The sequence below is a fragment of the Salmo trutta genome, chromosome 4 (assembly GCF_901001165.1).
Source record: "Salmo trutta chromosome 4, fSalTru1.1, whole genome shotgun sequence".
Classification (NCBI taxonomy): Eukaryota; Metazoa; Chordata; class Actinopteri; order Salmoniformes; family Salmonidae; genus Salmo; species Salmo trutta.
Genome location: NC_042960.1, coordinates 33007779 through 33024759, shown reverse-complemented (window position 1 = coordinate 33024759; position 16981 = coordinate 33007779). Strand labels below are relative to the sequence as shown.

The following is a 16981-nucleotide window of genomic DNA, read 5'->3' as shown; positions in this document are numbered from 1 at the left end:
ACATATAACACAGAAACAGAATCACACCTCACCAAAGGGAAGCAACAGGGATTTACTGGTGACGTCGGGTCCAAGTGCCGCTGCCGAAGCAACCGGGGATGCCTCAGCTGGCTCGTCAGGCTTCCATGCCTTAGCTGGCGCGACAGGCTCCCAAGCCTTGGCCGGCTCTACAGGTTCCCATGCCTCGGCCGGCTCTACAGGTTCCCGCGCCTCAGCCGGCTCTACAGGTTCCCGCGCCTCGGCCGGCTCTACAGGTTCCCGCGCCTCGGCCGGCTCTACAGGTTCCCGCGCCTCGGCCGGCTCTACAGGTTCCCGCGCCTCGGCCGGCTCTACAGGTTCCCGCGCCTCGGCCGGCTCTACAGGTTCCCGCGCCTCGGCCGGCTCTACAGGTTCCCGCGCCTCGGCCGGCTCTACAGGTTCCCGCGCCTCGGCCGGCTCTACAGGTTCCCGCGCCTCGGCCGGCTCTACAGGTTCTGTGCCTCGGCCGGCTCTACAGGTTCCTGTGCCTCAGCTGGCTCTACAGGTTCCCGCGCCTCAGCAGAAGCGAACGGCCCGCTCCTGGTCCTCAGGACTGCCCCTCTTCTGCGGCTGGAGCAGCGCATCAGGGATGGGGTACCGTCACATCTAACCCTGCTCCCCCTCTCCGGCGCTCGACATCGCCAGTTTATTCATCATTACGCACACCTGCCACCATCGTTACGCGCACCTGCGCCTCATGAGACTCCTGGACTCCATCATCTTCCTGATTACCTTCCCTATATCCGTCACTCCCTTTGGTTCTTTCCCCAGGCGTTATTGACTCTGTTTCTGTTTCATGTCTGTACGCTGATCGTGTTTCTTGGTTTGTACTATGTTCTATTTATTATTACATTTGCACTCCCTGTACTTACTTCCCAACTCCCAGCGTACACATAACAACATGTATAGGCTAGCGAATTTGATTTTGAAATATAATAGGGCCTATTTGTATAATTAGTAGGCTGACACATATATACCTTTCATAATATTTCCCCTAGTGTTATTTTACCTACCTCCTCTTTCTATCTCTATTGTTGAATCATTCCTTCCTCGCTTTTTTAACAGTTAGGCTAAATTAAATAAGTTTTGTTTTCCTTATCTTCATTATTCTAATGACATGCTTAAATAATATAGGACTAGAATTAGATGCAAATGGCTTTCACTTCTCTTCACGTAGATTGAACGGTTATGGGTCTGAATAAATAACTGCTATAGCCTACCGCAATCACAGTAAACAAGAGCTTGCTTCCCTCTTCGAATAGACTATTGGTATAAGAAATGAAAGAAAAAAAACAATGTCCAGCAAACTATTCTAGTCTTAATTTCCTGCATGGGTCTCCAAGGGCTAAGGAGCTGTTACGCTCGTTGTAAAGATTAGACCAAGGTGCAGCGTGGTAAGCGAACATTTTACCTTTATTAAAATGAACACCAACAAAACAAAGAAAATACAAAACGAACGTAAAGTTCTGCAGGCTTCACAGCAGCTATACAAAATCAAGATCCCACAAACTGAGGGAAAAAGGCTGCCTAAGTATGATCCCCAATCAGAGACAATGATAGACAGCTGCCTCTGATTGGGAACCATACTCGGCCTACAAAGAAATAGAAAACCTAGATTGCCCACCCTAGTCACACCCTGAACTAACCAAATAGAGAATTAAAAGGATCTCTAAGGTCAGAGCGTGACAGGAGCGTTTTTTTGGGGAGAGAGGGCAGCTGAGCACAGGTGAGTGTGTATTGCGCAAGAGACAGTCTATAAGGCTAATACTGCATTCAATGTATTACCTGAAAGAGGTAGGCTAGAATATCTTGAACAGGATAATCTATTTTGGATGCAATTTGAATGGAATTGATGTAGAGACAGACTGCTCGTGCGTGCTCTGATTTAAAGCAACAATATTCAAGTGATAGGCTGTTTTAAAACTCTTAAGCTGCAATAAAAAAATCTATCTTTACATTTAACAATATGGTGACCCCCGAAAGACAGACGGAGATGTGTAAATTAGACACACATTCAGTCCTTATATTACTGTAGCATAGGCTATGCTGCAGCAAATGTAGGCCTACCTGTCACAAGAAAAAAAGTTACCATGATGAGATGATAGGTCTACATGCATTGTGAACTGCGCTCTATACTGAGATGGACTGTCTGTCCCAAACATGAGCGTTGATGATTGATGATGCAGAGAGCAGAAAGAAGGCCTTAGAGAAACCAGATATAGACATTGCATATAATTGAACAGTTCCATTTAGCGTCATGCTGTTGATATAAATAATGAATTATCATTTACAGGTTTCTCGCAGTATTTATCTCAGGAAAAGGGAGTGGTTGTGGGTGGTAAATCTTTGTAAATCTCGGTAACCGGGTTCCCACCATTCAACCATACTTGATAGTGTCAAGAAAGGTCTTGTACTGGTCAGAAAACTTTCAGATGTCAAATAAATGAACAGTTGATGCTAAACTGTGTCTAAATGTAGGTCAGTTGAATGTATAATACAAGTGACTGAGCTTGGTCAGTATTCCTTGACACTGTAGCCCAAAGAGGTCTTATGACAGTTAACTCCGATAGAGTCAAACCAGGATACATTCCATGAGCGTAAACACAAATGAACTTGTTGGATGATTCATGAAACTGAGTACTCCTCGTCTTTACCATAAAACATGATGAGAAACATCTAAAGCAGAAAACAACTGGATTACGAGGGAAATCCGAAATAATAATTTAATATAAAATGTAAAAACGGTTCAATAAAAATGAGATATTTCATTCAAAGCCTAGACGGCTTGTTTATAATCCTGTCTTTGTATTACAGCCAGATCCTGAATTTAGGTAAACTAGTGCTTATCCTCAGCTTTTAAAGTTTTATTAAGTTTTCAATCAACCAACAAAACACATTCCACATTCACGGATGTGGCAGACATAAATAATATAAGAAAATAAAATATAAAACAAAACAAACAAACCTTCAGCAGCACTATCAGCGTTCCTATTAGCTATTTCCAGCCTTAGCTGAGACGACAAGCAAAGAATTAGTAATAACAGCACCTTACACAACATGTATCTGTCCATTTCCCTAATCACCCCATTTACTCTGTCCATTTGAAATATAGTTGAGGAGTGGAGACCAGAGTCTATCAAACTTGGGCTGTCTCTTGCAGAGGTCATAAGTGAGCTTTCCAAGAGAAAGAAAGTCAACAATCTGGTCAATCCACATTTTAAACGTAGGAGAAGTATTGGAAGCCCACAATAGAAGAATACATTTCTTAGCAAAGTATGTGATAGTCATAAACAAGTTTTCTCTGTCATGATCAAGAACAAAGTCCTGCTGGGCATTAAGAAGATAGATACATGGGGTCATATCAAACTGTACATCTAGTATTTTCTGTGCCACAGTATGTATAGAGTGCCAAAATCTGGTAATCTCTCTACAACTCCAAAACACATGCATATAGGTTCCACTTTCAGAGGTACACCTTTTACAGTCAGGAGAAATGTATGTATTCATTCTATGGAGTCTCACTGGGGTGTAATACAATTAGTAAAAAAAAATGTAATTAGATTCTTTCATGTTTACATTAGTAGAGGAGCAGTATACCCTGTCGCAAACATCCGCCCATAACTTATCACTGATAGTCAGACAAAGGTCCTTTTCCCAGATTACTTTCAAAGGAGTAAAGGAGGAACCCCCTTTCTCAGAAAGGAGTCTATAGATATAGGAGATTTTACCTTTAATGGATTGTGCTGTAGCAAGAAGGGACTCAATTTCATTCAGCTGAGCTCTAAACCTCCCATTGAAAGTAAATGAGGAAATGACGTGCCTAATTTGTAGATTTTTTTATTTTTTTTTATGGATCTTGGCACATTGAATTCACTTGAAAGGATTTCAGTATAGTGGTTTTCTGATGAAACAGGTCTGAAAAGGTCCTGATCGCTAGAGTATGCCAAATATTAAAGATGGCATCACTCAGGGCTTTTGGCAAGTCTGGGTTGCATACTATAGGCGAGTGAGAACATATTTGGGAGGAAATGCCCAGGTATTTCTTACAGTCCCTCCATGCTAGTAGGGTGCTGTAAATCACAAAGGTTTTGCCTATGTTGCCCACTTCAATAAAGTTATTAATGAATATAATTGATCTTAGAGGCAATGAACCACAGGATTGGGCTTCTATCTGAATCCACATTGAGTCTTGTCTGTTTGTGATCCATGTTAGCATGTTGCGGAATTGGGCAGACCAGTAGTACAATCAAAGAGTATCCTAAGCTTTTAACAAACAACAAATCCTTCTAACTGTAATGCAACTGAGTTTTTAGTTCATTTAAAACCCTGTTGTTTTTATCTTCAACTTTATAATTTGTCATTGACGGCCATAACAACAACAATGTTGTTGCTAAAAGTAGGTTAGCTTACTCATATTTTGGGGGGACAGTAGAGCGAACCTTTTTAACAGGCCTGCGTTTCCGTGTAGCTCCTCTCCTCCACCGTTTCCTAGGTTGTGACACAGGAACCTTCACACTCAATAAAAAGCCTACTCGGGGGTAAGGGGCTTAGGCTGAAGTCATTTCCTCTGAAAATACCTTCCCAGGGCACAGTTGATGGCCTGGGTATTAGGTTCAGCTACTGCAAACATTGGTCTGTGTCCTCCTGGGAGGCAAGGTAAAGGCCAACCTTTGGAGATCAGACCTGGGTACAAATACTATTTGAAATCTTTCAAATATACTGAGTGTTCGCTTTAGCCTGCCTGGAGTTTTCTATTGGTTCCATGCAACAGGCAAGCTCTATCAAGCACAGCTACATTATTTGAAAGGATAATATTTGAACCCAGGTCTGAGGGACAGACAGAGGAGGGCTAGCGGCTTAAAGTAGCAGTCCACAGCCAGCTGCTGCATGTTGAGACAGATAAGGGCTCTCATCTCTGAGACTAACCTGAGGAGAGTTGTGCGAGCTGTGCGTGCTGATGTATGAATTTAATTGGTTTCCTTCTCTGCTTCCTCTTTCTCCTCATGCCATTTTCTCTTTTGAAGAGGCATCGGATGGTGTGCCTGTCATCAGGGGCCATAACCTCCCTCAGAATGCCTTTACTCTTAAAGATTCAGGCAAGGAGTCCCGGAGCCCGGCCGCAGACGGGTCCCGGGGCGACGCACGCGAGTGTGTGTGCATGCGTGCGTGTGTATATGTGTGCGTGTGTGTCCAGCCCTATGGAGCGACAGCAGGGTGGGCTGAGGTGGTTTAGGACTAGGAGCTCCCCGGCCCCTGTCTGAGAGACAGACCCTCTCTGTGAATGGTAACATTATCCTGATTCCTGAACACAGCCACAACCCACTGGAGGCCTCTGCTTAAGGTGTGGCTAATACTTATGAAGTTTATACAGCGGGAACATCATGTGTAAGGCGAGCGGAAATAGCTCAGATTCAGAACAGAAGCTCATGCAGGGAACTCATTAAATTACAATCTGATAATCTAATTGGATCACGGTCAGTTCTCATCATTTATGCCTTCAAAGAGCCAATGGAATGACAGTTGCTTTAGATAATATGCTTACAGTATGTCACAGCCAGAGGTTAAAAAAAGCCCCGATGTTATAACCGTTAAACTCTTACCGTTGGACCTGCAAACCCATCTGGACCTGGAAGGCCTTGTGGACCTCTGTCACCCTGGGAACAAAAGGAGAAAACCATGACAACGTTAGACTTGATCCAACAAGTTATTAGCAAGTCAATGAACTGTAACTATTAAGAGATATCGGATAAGGATTAGAAGGCAGATATTAAATGAGACGAAACAGGGAGCTGCAGCTGGAAATGGTTAGAACACAGGCCAAGAGAAATATCACTGACTGATAATAGGTAGCAACTGTGCCAAAGCTTTACAGAGAGAGACACTAAGATATCAGAAGATAAATATCAGAGGAGTACAGGATATGATTAGAGATGAAGAGAATGATACAAGGAAGTTGGCATGAATTGAGAGAGTGAGAGAGGAGAGGAGGAAATACCGGTCAGAACGAAGGGTTAGAAAACCTCTAAACGTGTAGTTGTGGAGTAAATAAAAAAGGGAACAGATGTTGCTAAAGTGAAGATATGGGGCCAGAGTGGATGAGTGAAGTACTGGTTTTTGAAGGGGAGAATAAGGAGAGGCAAGAGATTGAGAGTGAGAGCAGAAGATGGAAAGCAGACAGAAAAACCAGTAGCGAGGGATTGAGGGACAGTTAGATGTTGAGAAACAGAGAAACAGAGAGAGAAACAGAGAGAGAAAGCCATTCTGTCTGTCTGTCTGTCTGTCTGCCTGCCTGCTGGCCAGACTAGACTAGGTCAGATCATTCTTTACCTTGTCTCCTGGGGGGGCCTGACCTGGGGACAGTCCTGGATCGCCCTTAGAGCCCTGACAGTGACAGAGAGTCAGGGTCAGCACTTATTTATAGCAGCCAGAACCTCCACTACATACAGGGAATATCAAAGTGCAAAGGTAAAAAAATAAATATCTGTGCTGCTCTTTACTGTGGCGAAGTTCGCCACCCGATTCAACAGTACCGTCTTTTCCAATAACAACAAAGTGATGGGAAAGATTTCCGAACAAACTAAACTCCTCAGTGGCTTCAGGGGTGATGTGTGAGTGACTTACAGACACCACTTCTTATCTCCTTTATGACTGAATGATCTGCGCTGTTCCTCCGTTAAGGTTGACATGGCTTTCTGCAAAGCGTCTTTCAAGTCTCAGCCAATGACTGGAGACCTGACTAAGTTATTGACAACTGTGATTGGTGGGGATGGGTCCTAAGCTTCTCTTGAGTTACAAACCCACCCCAGAGCTGAGGAGATACATTTTTATCTTAGCAGACACTCTTATCCAGAGCAACTTACAGTAGTGAATGCATACATTTCATACATTTTTTTCCCCGTACTGGTCCCCAGTGGGAATCAAACCCACAACCCTGGTGTTGCAAACACCATGCTCTACCAACTGAGCCACACAGGACCCCTATACAGACAGTGGAAACGTACACACACTAACAAAGGGACAGAATGCTACAAAAGGATGACTGCATTGTAGACACCTACTTTCCCCTTTTTAACCACAACATGTCACAGTAATTCAAGTTTATTCTATACCCTCCACTCAATGAAAGTCCAAACATTTCCCAGGCCATTGAGTACTCTTACTTCAGTACGCCTAAACACGAAATTACACACAATCCACATTTTCGGGGCCTGAGACAAATGTTAAGCCATTGTTTTATTTACCCTCTTAACAGAAGTGCATGTTTAGACTCTGGGTCCTCTAGTCTGGTCAAGGGATGCTCTGCCCGAGTACAGGTGACACCTCAGAGGCATATACTACAATACCTGTTCATCACTACTGATTACCTGCTCTCAACAAGTATTTCTCTCCGGGGGTTTGAGCATTACATTTCACTGGTTTTGACTGACAGCCCATTCAAGCATTCATCTGTTAAGGGCAGGAAGGGGTGTGTGTGTGTGTGTGTGTGTGTGTGTGTGTGTGTGTGTGTGTGTGTGTGTGTGTGTGTGTGTGTGTGTGTGTGTGTGTGTGTGTTGTATCGCAGCAGGAGTTACTGGCAGTGAAACCTTGATTCCTTCTCTTCTTCTCTTCTCTGTTTGAAAAATGTCAACAGTGCATGGCGTTCATTTAAAGCCTCTATCAGATCCCACTAGCCATTGGTCATAACATTTCATGCTGCGCTCAAATAACCGTCAAACTGAAGCTTTTCAGCTTTCAGCACATCAACCAGGGACCTCAGAGAGACACAGGTCTGCTTGTTTTTTTATATTCTCATCCCTCTGTTTCTTCCCTTCATCCCTTAGACTTCACAACACAATTTACAAACAAAGACAAAGAGTTCCTCTCTCTCCGACCCCGCCTCCAGTGTGGGTCTGAGGATGAGTCATTGTGTGTGTATGTGGTGTTAGCTATAGTGATTTAGGATGTTTCAAAAGAACCCAATGGGGAAGCCTCAAGGGCCATGGCTGGCCTCCCATGGTGTCCACTACAGGGTCAAAGGGCACACCAGAACACATCCATCAATCTCTGAGCCCTCTTTCTGACAAATCAGAGAGGAAAACAGGACATTGCTGTCTCTGTGTGCGGTCCGGAAGCCCTTACGGAAAAACCACATGAATTTTACGTGATCCATGAGATTTTATGTGAAGTTAATGTGATAACGTGTGAAAACATGATCTCATGTGAAATAAATGTGACAACATGGGGATGCAACATTTCCACATGTGCTAACATGAAACTGCACGTGACAACATGTGAACATGTGAAAACATGATCTTGTGTAATACAGTGCATTCAGATGAGACTCGAAATTGAGCTCAGGTGCATCATGTTTCCATTGATCATCCTTGAGCTGTTTCTCCAACTTGATTGGAGTCCACCTGTGGTAAATTCAATTGATTGGACATGATTTGGAAAGGCACACATCCTATCTATATAAGGTCCCACAGTTGACAGTGCATGTCAGAGGAAAAACCAAGCCATGAGGTCGAAGGAATGGACCGTAGAGCTCCGAGACAGGATAGTGTCGAGGCACAGATCTGGGGAAGGGTACCACGTTAGCTAGCCAGTAACTTATCCAGTATATGTTGACATCATTTCAAAGGATTCCTTTTTGAAGGGAAGCTGTAGAGATCAGTAAGAAATAGCAGTTCTGTAACCAAATATTAATTAATTATAAAGTTAAGCATTACATAAACTGGTATGATGGTGCATTGATAAGTTATACAGTTTAAAGCCGTTGTTTTTGTGTTTTTGCCCAAAGTTGAACTTTAATGCACTCCAGACCAAAAGGTTAAAAGTTCAAATCCCGAGAGCGTTAATGCGTTAATGTTCCTGAGAACTGCAACTTTTTCGTTGGTGTAATCACACAATTATTGACTTGATTCTGGGCAACTTTTAGCAGTAAGGTACACATCTGCAGTTAGCAAAAGAGTGCCATCTGCACTGATATTTTATTTATCAATTAATCTGACCATTCTCTCATTGATTTCATTTACAGATTTTTGCAATTTGAGGATTTTCTGTATAGTTGTCTAATGTTGGTGGGGCATATTATTCTGTTTCATTGTTACTCCTGAATCACTATGTGTCACGTCCTGACCAGTAAAAGGGGTTATTTGTCATTGTAGTATGGTCAGGGCATGGCAGGGGGTGTTTGTTTTGGGTGTTTTGATGCTTTGTTCTATGTTTTATATTTCTATGTTTATTCTAGTTCTATGTTGGTTTTTGGAAATTACCTCCAGTTAGAGGCAGCTGATTGTTGTTGTCTCTAATTGGAGGCCATATTTAGTTGTGTTCGTTTCACTTGTGTTTTATGGGTGGTTGCTTTCTGTATAGTTGGGTTACCTTACAGAACTGTTGGTTGTCGTTTATTGTTTTCGTTTAAGTGTTCACTTTATTTAGTAAATAAGGAAGATGATCACTATCCCCGCTGAGTTTTGGTCTCCTCAATACGACCGGTATGACACTATGATAAATATGGTAGTTTTTCTTGAGTTTATTTTTCGCAAAGCTGAGATTCACTTTGAACTCAAGTGTAAGAATAAAGGTGAAATCAGTTATCAACACAGGCGTGGTCGTGTAGAAGGAAAAATTGGTATGCCGTGAACCAAGAGGTTGTGAGTTAAAATCCCAGGTGACGACATGTTGAATAATAATTACTGTATAAATAAATAAACAAACACAATGTAGTCATGTAAAGCACATTCGGAAAGTATTCAGACCCTTTGACTTTTTGCACATTTTGTTACGTTACAGCCATATTCTAAAATTGTTTAAAAAAAGTTTTAAAAATCTACACACAATACCCCATAATGACAAACAGGTTTTACATTTTTTTGCAAAAGTATTAAAAATAAAGAAACTGAACTATAACATTTACATAAGTATTCAGACCCTTTAGTCAGTACTTTGTTGAAGCACCTTCGAGAGCAATTACAGCCTCCAGTCTTCTTTAGTTTGACGCTACAAGCTTGGCACACCTGTATTTGGGGAGTTTCTCCCATTCTTCTCTGCAGATCCTCTCAAGCTCTGTCAGGTTGGATGGGGAGCGTCACTGCACAGCTATTTCCAGATTTCTCCAGATATTTTCAATTCGGTGCAAGTCCGGGCTCTGGCTGGGCCACTCAAGGACATTGGCTGTGTGCATAGGGTCGTTGACTTGTTGGTAGGTGAACCGTCGCCCCACTCTGAGATCCTGAGTGCTCTGGAGCAGGTTTTCATCAAGGATCTCTCTGTACTTTGCTACATTCATCTTTACCTCGATCCTGACTAGTCTTCCAGTCCCTACCGCTAAAAAACATCCCCACAGCATGATGCTGCCACCACCATGCTTTACCGTAGGTATGGTGCCAGGTTTCCCCAGACGTGACGCTTGGCATTCAGTCCAAAGTGTTCAATCTTGGTTTCACCAGACCAGAGAATTTTGTTTATCATGGTCTGAAAGTCCTTTAGGTGCCTTTTGGCAAACTCCAAGCAGGCTGTCATGTGCCTTTCACTGAGGAGTGTCTTCCATTTAGCCACTCTACCATAAAGGTCTGATTGGTGGAGTGCTGCAGAGATGGTTGTCCTTCTGGAAGATTCTCCCATCTCCGCAGAGGAATTCTGGAGCTCTGTCAGAGTGACCATCGGGTTCTTGGTCACCTCCCTGATCAAGGTCCTTCTCCCCCGGTTGCTCAGTTTGGCCGGGCGGCCAGCTCTAGGAAGAGTCTTGGTGGTTCCAAACTTCTACCATTTAAGAATGAGGACACTGTCCTTGGGGACCTTCAAAGCTGCAGACATTTTTTGCTACCCTTCCCCAGATCTGTGCCTCGACACAATCCTGTCTCGGAGCTCTACGGACAATTCCTTCCACCTCATGGCTTGGTTTTTCCTCTGAAGTGCATTGTCAACTGTGGGACCTTATATAGACAGATGTGTGCCTTTCCAAATCATGTCCAATCAATTGAATTTACCACAAGTGGACTCCAATCAAGTTGTTTCAACATCTCAAGGATGATCAATGGAAACAGGATGCAGCTGAGCTCAATTTCGAGTCTCATAGCAAAGGGTCTGAATATTTATGTAAATAAGGATTTATTTTTTTATGTGCACAAATGTCTAAAAACCTGTTTGCACTTTGTCATTATGGGGTATTGTGTGTATATTGACGAGATTGTTACATTACAGCCTTGTTTTTTTTTAAGTCAACAATGTGGAAAGGGGGAAGGGGTCTGAATACTTTCCGAATGCAGTGTATGTCAAATATGTCAATTGTAAACACTGTTAAAAGCACTGTGTATCATAACGACTCATTTTGGTTTTCACATGTGATGTGTAATGTTCCTAAACAACATTTTCACATGTGAAAATTCACACATTAATTTGTTCCAATCATGTGGTTTTTCAGTAAGGGAGATTTACATAAAGTACAATTTTCTGTCCAACTATGCACAAACAACTTGAAACCTACACTTATCCACTTAAAGAAATACCATTTTCACATCAGAATTATAGTGAAATTGACAAGGGGCAGCATAATGAAATTGTATAATGTTTTTGTTTACACTTCCAAATTGTGAATGGGTAGGGTTTGAATTGGAGCTTACACACCAACTACAGGGGCGTCTGGTGCCAACTCCCAACCAACTCTCACCACAGACAAGGTTAGGTTAACGAACTTGCCACAGCCACCACACCACAGCCGTCTGCACAGCACAGCCCACATCCCACATCCCTGTCAGAGCTAGCTGAGTCTGAAAAACTCCAGCTGTTTTTATGGTTTATATGACGACTCGTGATACAGATGAGAAAGGTGACGAGCCTACAATGCATCCATCCACATTGATGGCCATCTTGAACGTCACACAAGAACAGCAATTTAAGCTATTAAAGTAATTAAATTGCTAATAAATAAGGAAATTATCTCAATTACCACATGTAAGACATTAAACGAGTCTCCCTGTCCCGTCTCTATATTCCCATTGAATAGGACAAGAACAATACAATTCCCATATGAGGCAAACCAACAGCAATAAACCCCTAACCATCAGGATTCCAGAGGTTTGGGAAAGGCTGGCTGGGAAGCAGGTGTGTTCTTCCACTTATACAGTTACACAATATTCTTGGAAAAATGTTTCACAATCGTCATTTTCAGGTAAAGAACAAAACAATCACATACCCCCTACATGAAACAGTAAACCGTTTATGGCAGGAACCAGCACGAACCAGTTGGACGGTCCTTTGATATCCATAGACGGGCAAGTTTTTTCACATGACCTCCTGTGTGTGCAGGCGCTTGCCTATTTGCATTTTTTTTTTACGGGTGTTATAGTAAAGACCATAAGCAGCTTGTGAGTTTCAAGTTTGGGGAAGCTTACAATTTATCCTACCATTTCTACCTATCTGAGTGAAAGTTATGATATATGCACATTATCATTTCAATAATTAAGTTTTCATTTCTCAAAATCATTGTCACATGGTTAATCATAAAGTCTGAAGTAAAATTATAAAAATCTGAAAGTTAGTTGAATTTTAAGGCGAGAGCACCAGCCTCTGCCATTAGGACACATTGATACACTGTGGTCCATTGGCGGCTAAAGAAATTAGCACATAGAACCAATAGGCCAATGCAGCAGTAAGCCTATAACTTCCATCGTTAACTAAGTAAAATACATAGGCCTAAAGCCGAGAAATAAATACAGTAGAAAATATCCTGATGAAAATTCCTGTTCTTTCAATCATATTCATCTCTCTACTCCGCCTGTCTGCCTCCATTTCGAGCTGTCTTGACTTGATCTGTTGCTAGTGAAGTGCAACATTGTATCAAATCATCAACTTGATCGGCCCAAAGCTGTTGCTAGCACACTTGCAACATTGCATCAACTATCCTATTCCAGGCTCTCAGAGTTTCCCATGCCAGTGAGCTCGGGACAGACAGCTGTTTTTTAGGATGTTTCCACTGGATATATGGGAACATCGGATCATGATAGTTTACTAATTCACACAGAGGCTTGGTGATTATCGAGGCCGTGACTGTTGGAAAGATTTTTCAAATACTGAAGAACTATAATTTGCAATGGATGTAAAAAAAAACGGACTTTATTTGCAATGTGTGAGGCGAAGAAAAAATTACTGAGAAGCTCAGCTTATTAGTGGTGGACGTGGTGAGTTAAGACAACCAGACATTGCCAAATGGGCACTTTCAGAGGAGGAACGTCTTGATGCAATTAAAGCCTTTAAGTCTGGGAAAACTCCAGGGCTGGATGGAAAACCAGTTGAGGTAAAACAAACCTTTGTTGATGTACTCAGAGGACCGTTATTAGCATGTTTTAACCACTCATATAAAAAAAGGGTAGATTATCAGTTACTCAACAAGAAGGTCTAATTTCATTATTACTGAAACAGGACCCAAGTGGTAAATATAAAGATCCAGTCCATTGAAAAAAATGTGGAGGCCCCTTACACATCAGTGTTGTGATGCAAAAATTTGAGCAAAATGTATAGGGCATAGAATTAAAAAGGTATTTTTGGATATTATACATCCTAATCAGACAGGTTTTTTACATAGACGAAACATTGGAGATAATATAAGACAAGTACTGGAAACAATAGAACACTATGAAAAATCTGGGAAACCAGGCCTGGTATTCATAGCTGACTTTGAAAAGGCTTTGATAAAGTACAACTGGAATTTATATATAAATGCCTGGAATATTTCAGTTTTGGAGAATCTCTTATACAATTGGTCAAAGTTATGTATAGTAATCCTAGGTGTAAAATAGTAAATAATGGCTACTTCTCAAAGTATTAAACTGTTGAGAAGTAAAACAAGGTTGTCCACTATCGGCATGTCTATTTATTATGGCCATCAAAATGTAAGATACAACATTAAATAAATATAATATTACTGTTAAACTCAAATATACTAATTGAGAATTTTTTTTTTATAATCTTTGTAAATTAGATCATAAATAGGACTGGTGGAGTTATGTCACACATGTGGCTAACAAAAATATATGGAAATGTCTGCTCTACCCAAAATTACATTACCGCAAAAGTGGAAGGGGGAGAAAGTAAGGAACTTGTCTGTCGGCCGTGCATTAAAGACCAAAATTGGTTAAGGAAAATTGTGAACCAGTTTAATTTAAGGACCAAAAGAATGACAGCTGTGCCACATAGATTAGAAAATTGTAAGGATCAACGCTGGTAGACGGGAAGCAAGTACAGGGAGTGAACATTTAATTAACAATGGACATGGAACAGGACAGCGTCTGGACATGAATACACGGGGAACCAATGGAGGAACAAACCGATAGCTGGGGCAATCAACAGTGAAGGAGTCCAGGTGAGTACAGTGAGCCCTGATACACGTAATGATGGTGACAGGTGTGCGTAATGAAGGGCAGCCTGGCAGAGAGGGAGAGTGGGAAGAGATTTTTGATGTACCAATTTCATGGCACATGGTTTATGAACTGATAGACAAAACAGATTAAAAATTAAGAGTTTTTCAATTGAAATTATTATACAAAAATCTTGCAATCTTGCATACACTATAAGCTTATGAAAATAAAGAGAGTCGCACACGCCCTATATAAACACCCTGTAATTTATTGGGTAAATCACCTAATAAATTACTGGGAGTTTATACAGTTGAAGTCGGAAGTTTACATCCACTTAGGTTGGAGTCATTAAAACTTATTTTTCAACCACTCCACAAAATTCTTGTTAACAAACTCTAGTTTTGGCAAGTTGGTTAGCACATCTACTTTGTGCATGACACAAGTCATTTTTCAAACAATTGTTTACAGACAGATTATTTCACTTATAATTCACTGTATCACAATTCCAGTGGGTCAGAAGTTTACATGCACTAAGTTGACTGTGCCTTTAAACAGCTGGGAACATTTCAGAAAATGATGTCATGGCTTTAGAAGCTTCTGATAGGCTAATTGACATCATTTGAGTCAATTGGAGGTGTACCTGTGGATGTATTTCAAGGCCTACCTTCAAACTCAGTACCTCTTTGCTTGACATCATGGGAAAATCTAAAGAAATCAGCCAAGACCTCAGAAAATAAATTGTAGACTTCCCCAATTCTGGTTCATCCTTGGGAGCAATTTTTAAACGCCTGAAGCTACCACGTTCATCTGTACAAACAATAGTACGCAAGTATAAACACCATGGGACCACGCAGCCGTCATACCGCTCAGGAAGGAGACGTGTTCTGTCTCCTAGAGATGAACGTACTTTGGTGCCAAAAGTGCAAATCAATCCCAGAACAACAGCAAAGGACCTTGTAAAGATGCTGGAGGAAACAGGTACAAAAGTATCTATAGCCACAGTAAATCGAGTCCTATATCAACATAACCTGAAAGGCCGCTCAGCAAGGAAGAATCCACTGCTCCAAAACCGCCAGACTACGGTTTGCAACTGCATATGGGGCCAAAGATCATACTTTTTGGAGAAATGTCCTCTGGTCTGATGAAACAAAAACAGAACTGTTTGGCCATAATGACCATCGTTATGTTTGGAGGAAAAAGGGGGATGCTTGCAAGCCGAAGAACACCATCCCAACCGTGAAACACGGGGGTGGCAGCATCATATTGTGGGGGTGCTTTGCTGCAGGAGGGACTGGTGCACTTCACAAAATAGATGGCATCATGAGGAAAGAAAATTATGTGGATATATTGAAGCAACATCTCAAGACATCAGTCAGGAAGTTAAAGCTTGGTCGCAAATGGGTCTTCGAAATGGACAATGACCTCAAGCATACTTCCAAAGTTGTGGCAAAATGGCTTAAGGACAACAAAGTCAAGGTATTGGAGTGGCCATCACAAAGCCCTGACCTCAATCCCATAGAAAATTTGTGGGCAGAACTGAAAAAGCGGGTGCAAGCAAGGAGGCCGACAAACCTCACTCAGTTTCACCAGCTCTGTCAAGAGGAATGGGCCAAAATTCACCCAACTTATTGCGGGAAGCTTGTGGAAGGCTACCGGAAGAGTTTTACCCAAGTTAAACAATTTAAAGGGAATGCTACCAAATACTAATTGAGTGTATGTAAACTTCTGACCCACTGGGAATGTGATGAAAGAAATAAAAGCTGAAATAAATCAATCATTCTCTCTACTATTATTCTGACATTTCACATTCTTAAAATAAAGTGGGGATCCTAACTGACCTAAGACAGGGAATTTTTACTAGGATTAAATGTCATGAATTGTGAAAAACGCCGTTAGTCAGCACCTCTACACAAAATTATTATCTCTGGGTGTGTGGCAGCACATATTTTTTTCTTCTGATATATGAGGATACAAGCATCCCAGCTCTGCAGATTTTGCTGCAAGAGACTGATTTATTAAATCATTTGTTTTGGTAGTGTCCATATGTATTTGGTCGCAGGTTCAGGAATGGCTGAAGAATTGCAACATTTACCTGAAGCTAACTCTGCAAATAGCACTGCTGGGTGATTTGAAAAGTCATAGTCAATCGATCAATAATATAATAATACCCTTATGGATAAATATTTTTGCTAATTTACAATCTGTAGAACCTATGAGAATAGAAAGGTTCAGAACTTTTTTTGAAACAGCACAGTTGAAAAATATATAGCAAATAGCAGTGGTGTAAAGTACTTAAATAAAAATACTTTAAAGTACTACTTACCCCCCAAAAATGACTTCTGTACTTTACTAATTATATTGTTTACAAATGTTACTTCTACTTACCTACATTCCTAATTTAAAATGATGTACTTTTAACTCCATACATTTTTCCTGACACACAAAAGTACTCGTTTGTAAATTATGACTGTGTTGGAGTGCCCATGACTATCCATAAATAAATAAAAAACAAGAAAATGGTGCAGTCTGGTTTGCTTAATATAAGTAGATTTAATTTAAGTAGATTTTAGCAATTACATTTACTTAGACTTTTACTCAAGTAGAATTTTCCTGATTGACTTTCACTA

At 41.3% G+C, this 16981-nt stretch overlaps 1 protein-coding gene across 2 annotated transcripts in view; it reads right to left on the bottom strand.

Annotated features, from left to right (window-relative positions):
* Positions 1 to 16981, bottom strand: part of LOC115192252 (collagen alpha-1(XXIV) chain) — a 183011-nt gene that overhangs the window by 116290 nt on the left and 49740 nt on the right. For both annotated transcript variants that reach the window (XM_029750545.1, XM_029750544.1), the window contains exons 7-8: positions 6346 to 6399; positions 5619 to 5672 (exon numbers count right to left, since the gene is read on the bottom strand). In XM_029750545.1, coding sequence (XP_029606405.1) covers positions 5619 to 5672; positions 6346 to 6399 — 108 coding nt within the window. The remainder of the gene's footprint in view (positions 1 to 5618; positions 5673 to 6345; positions 6400 to 16981) is intronic.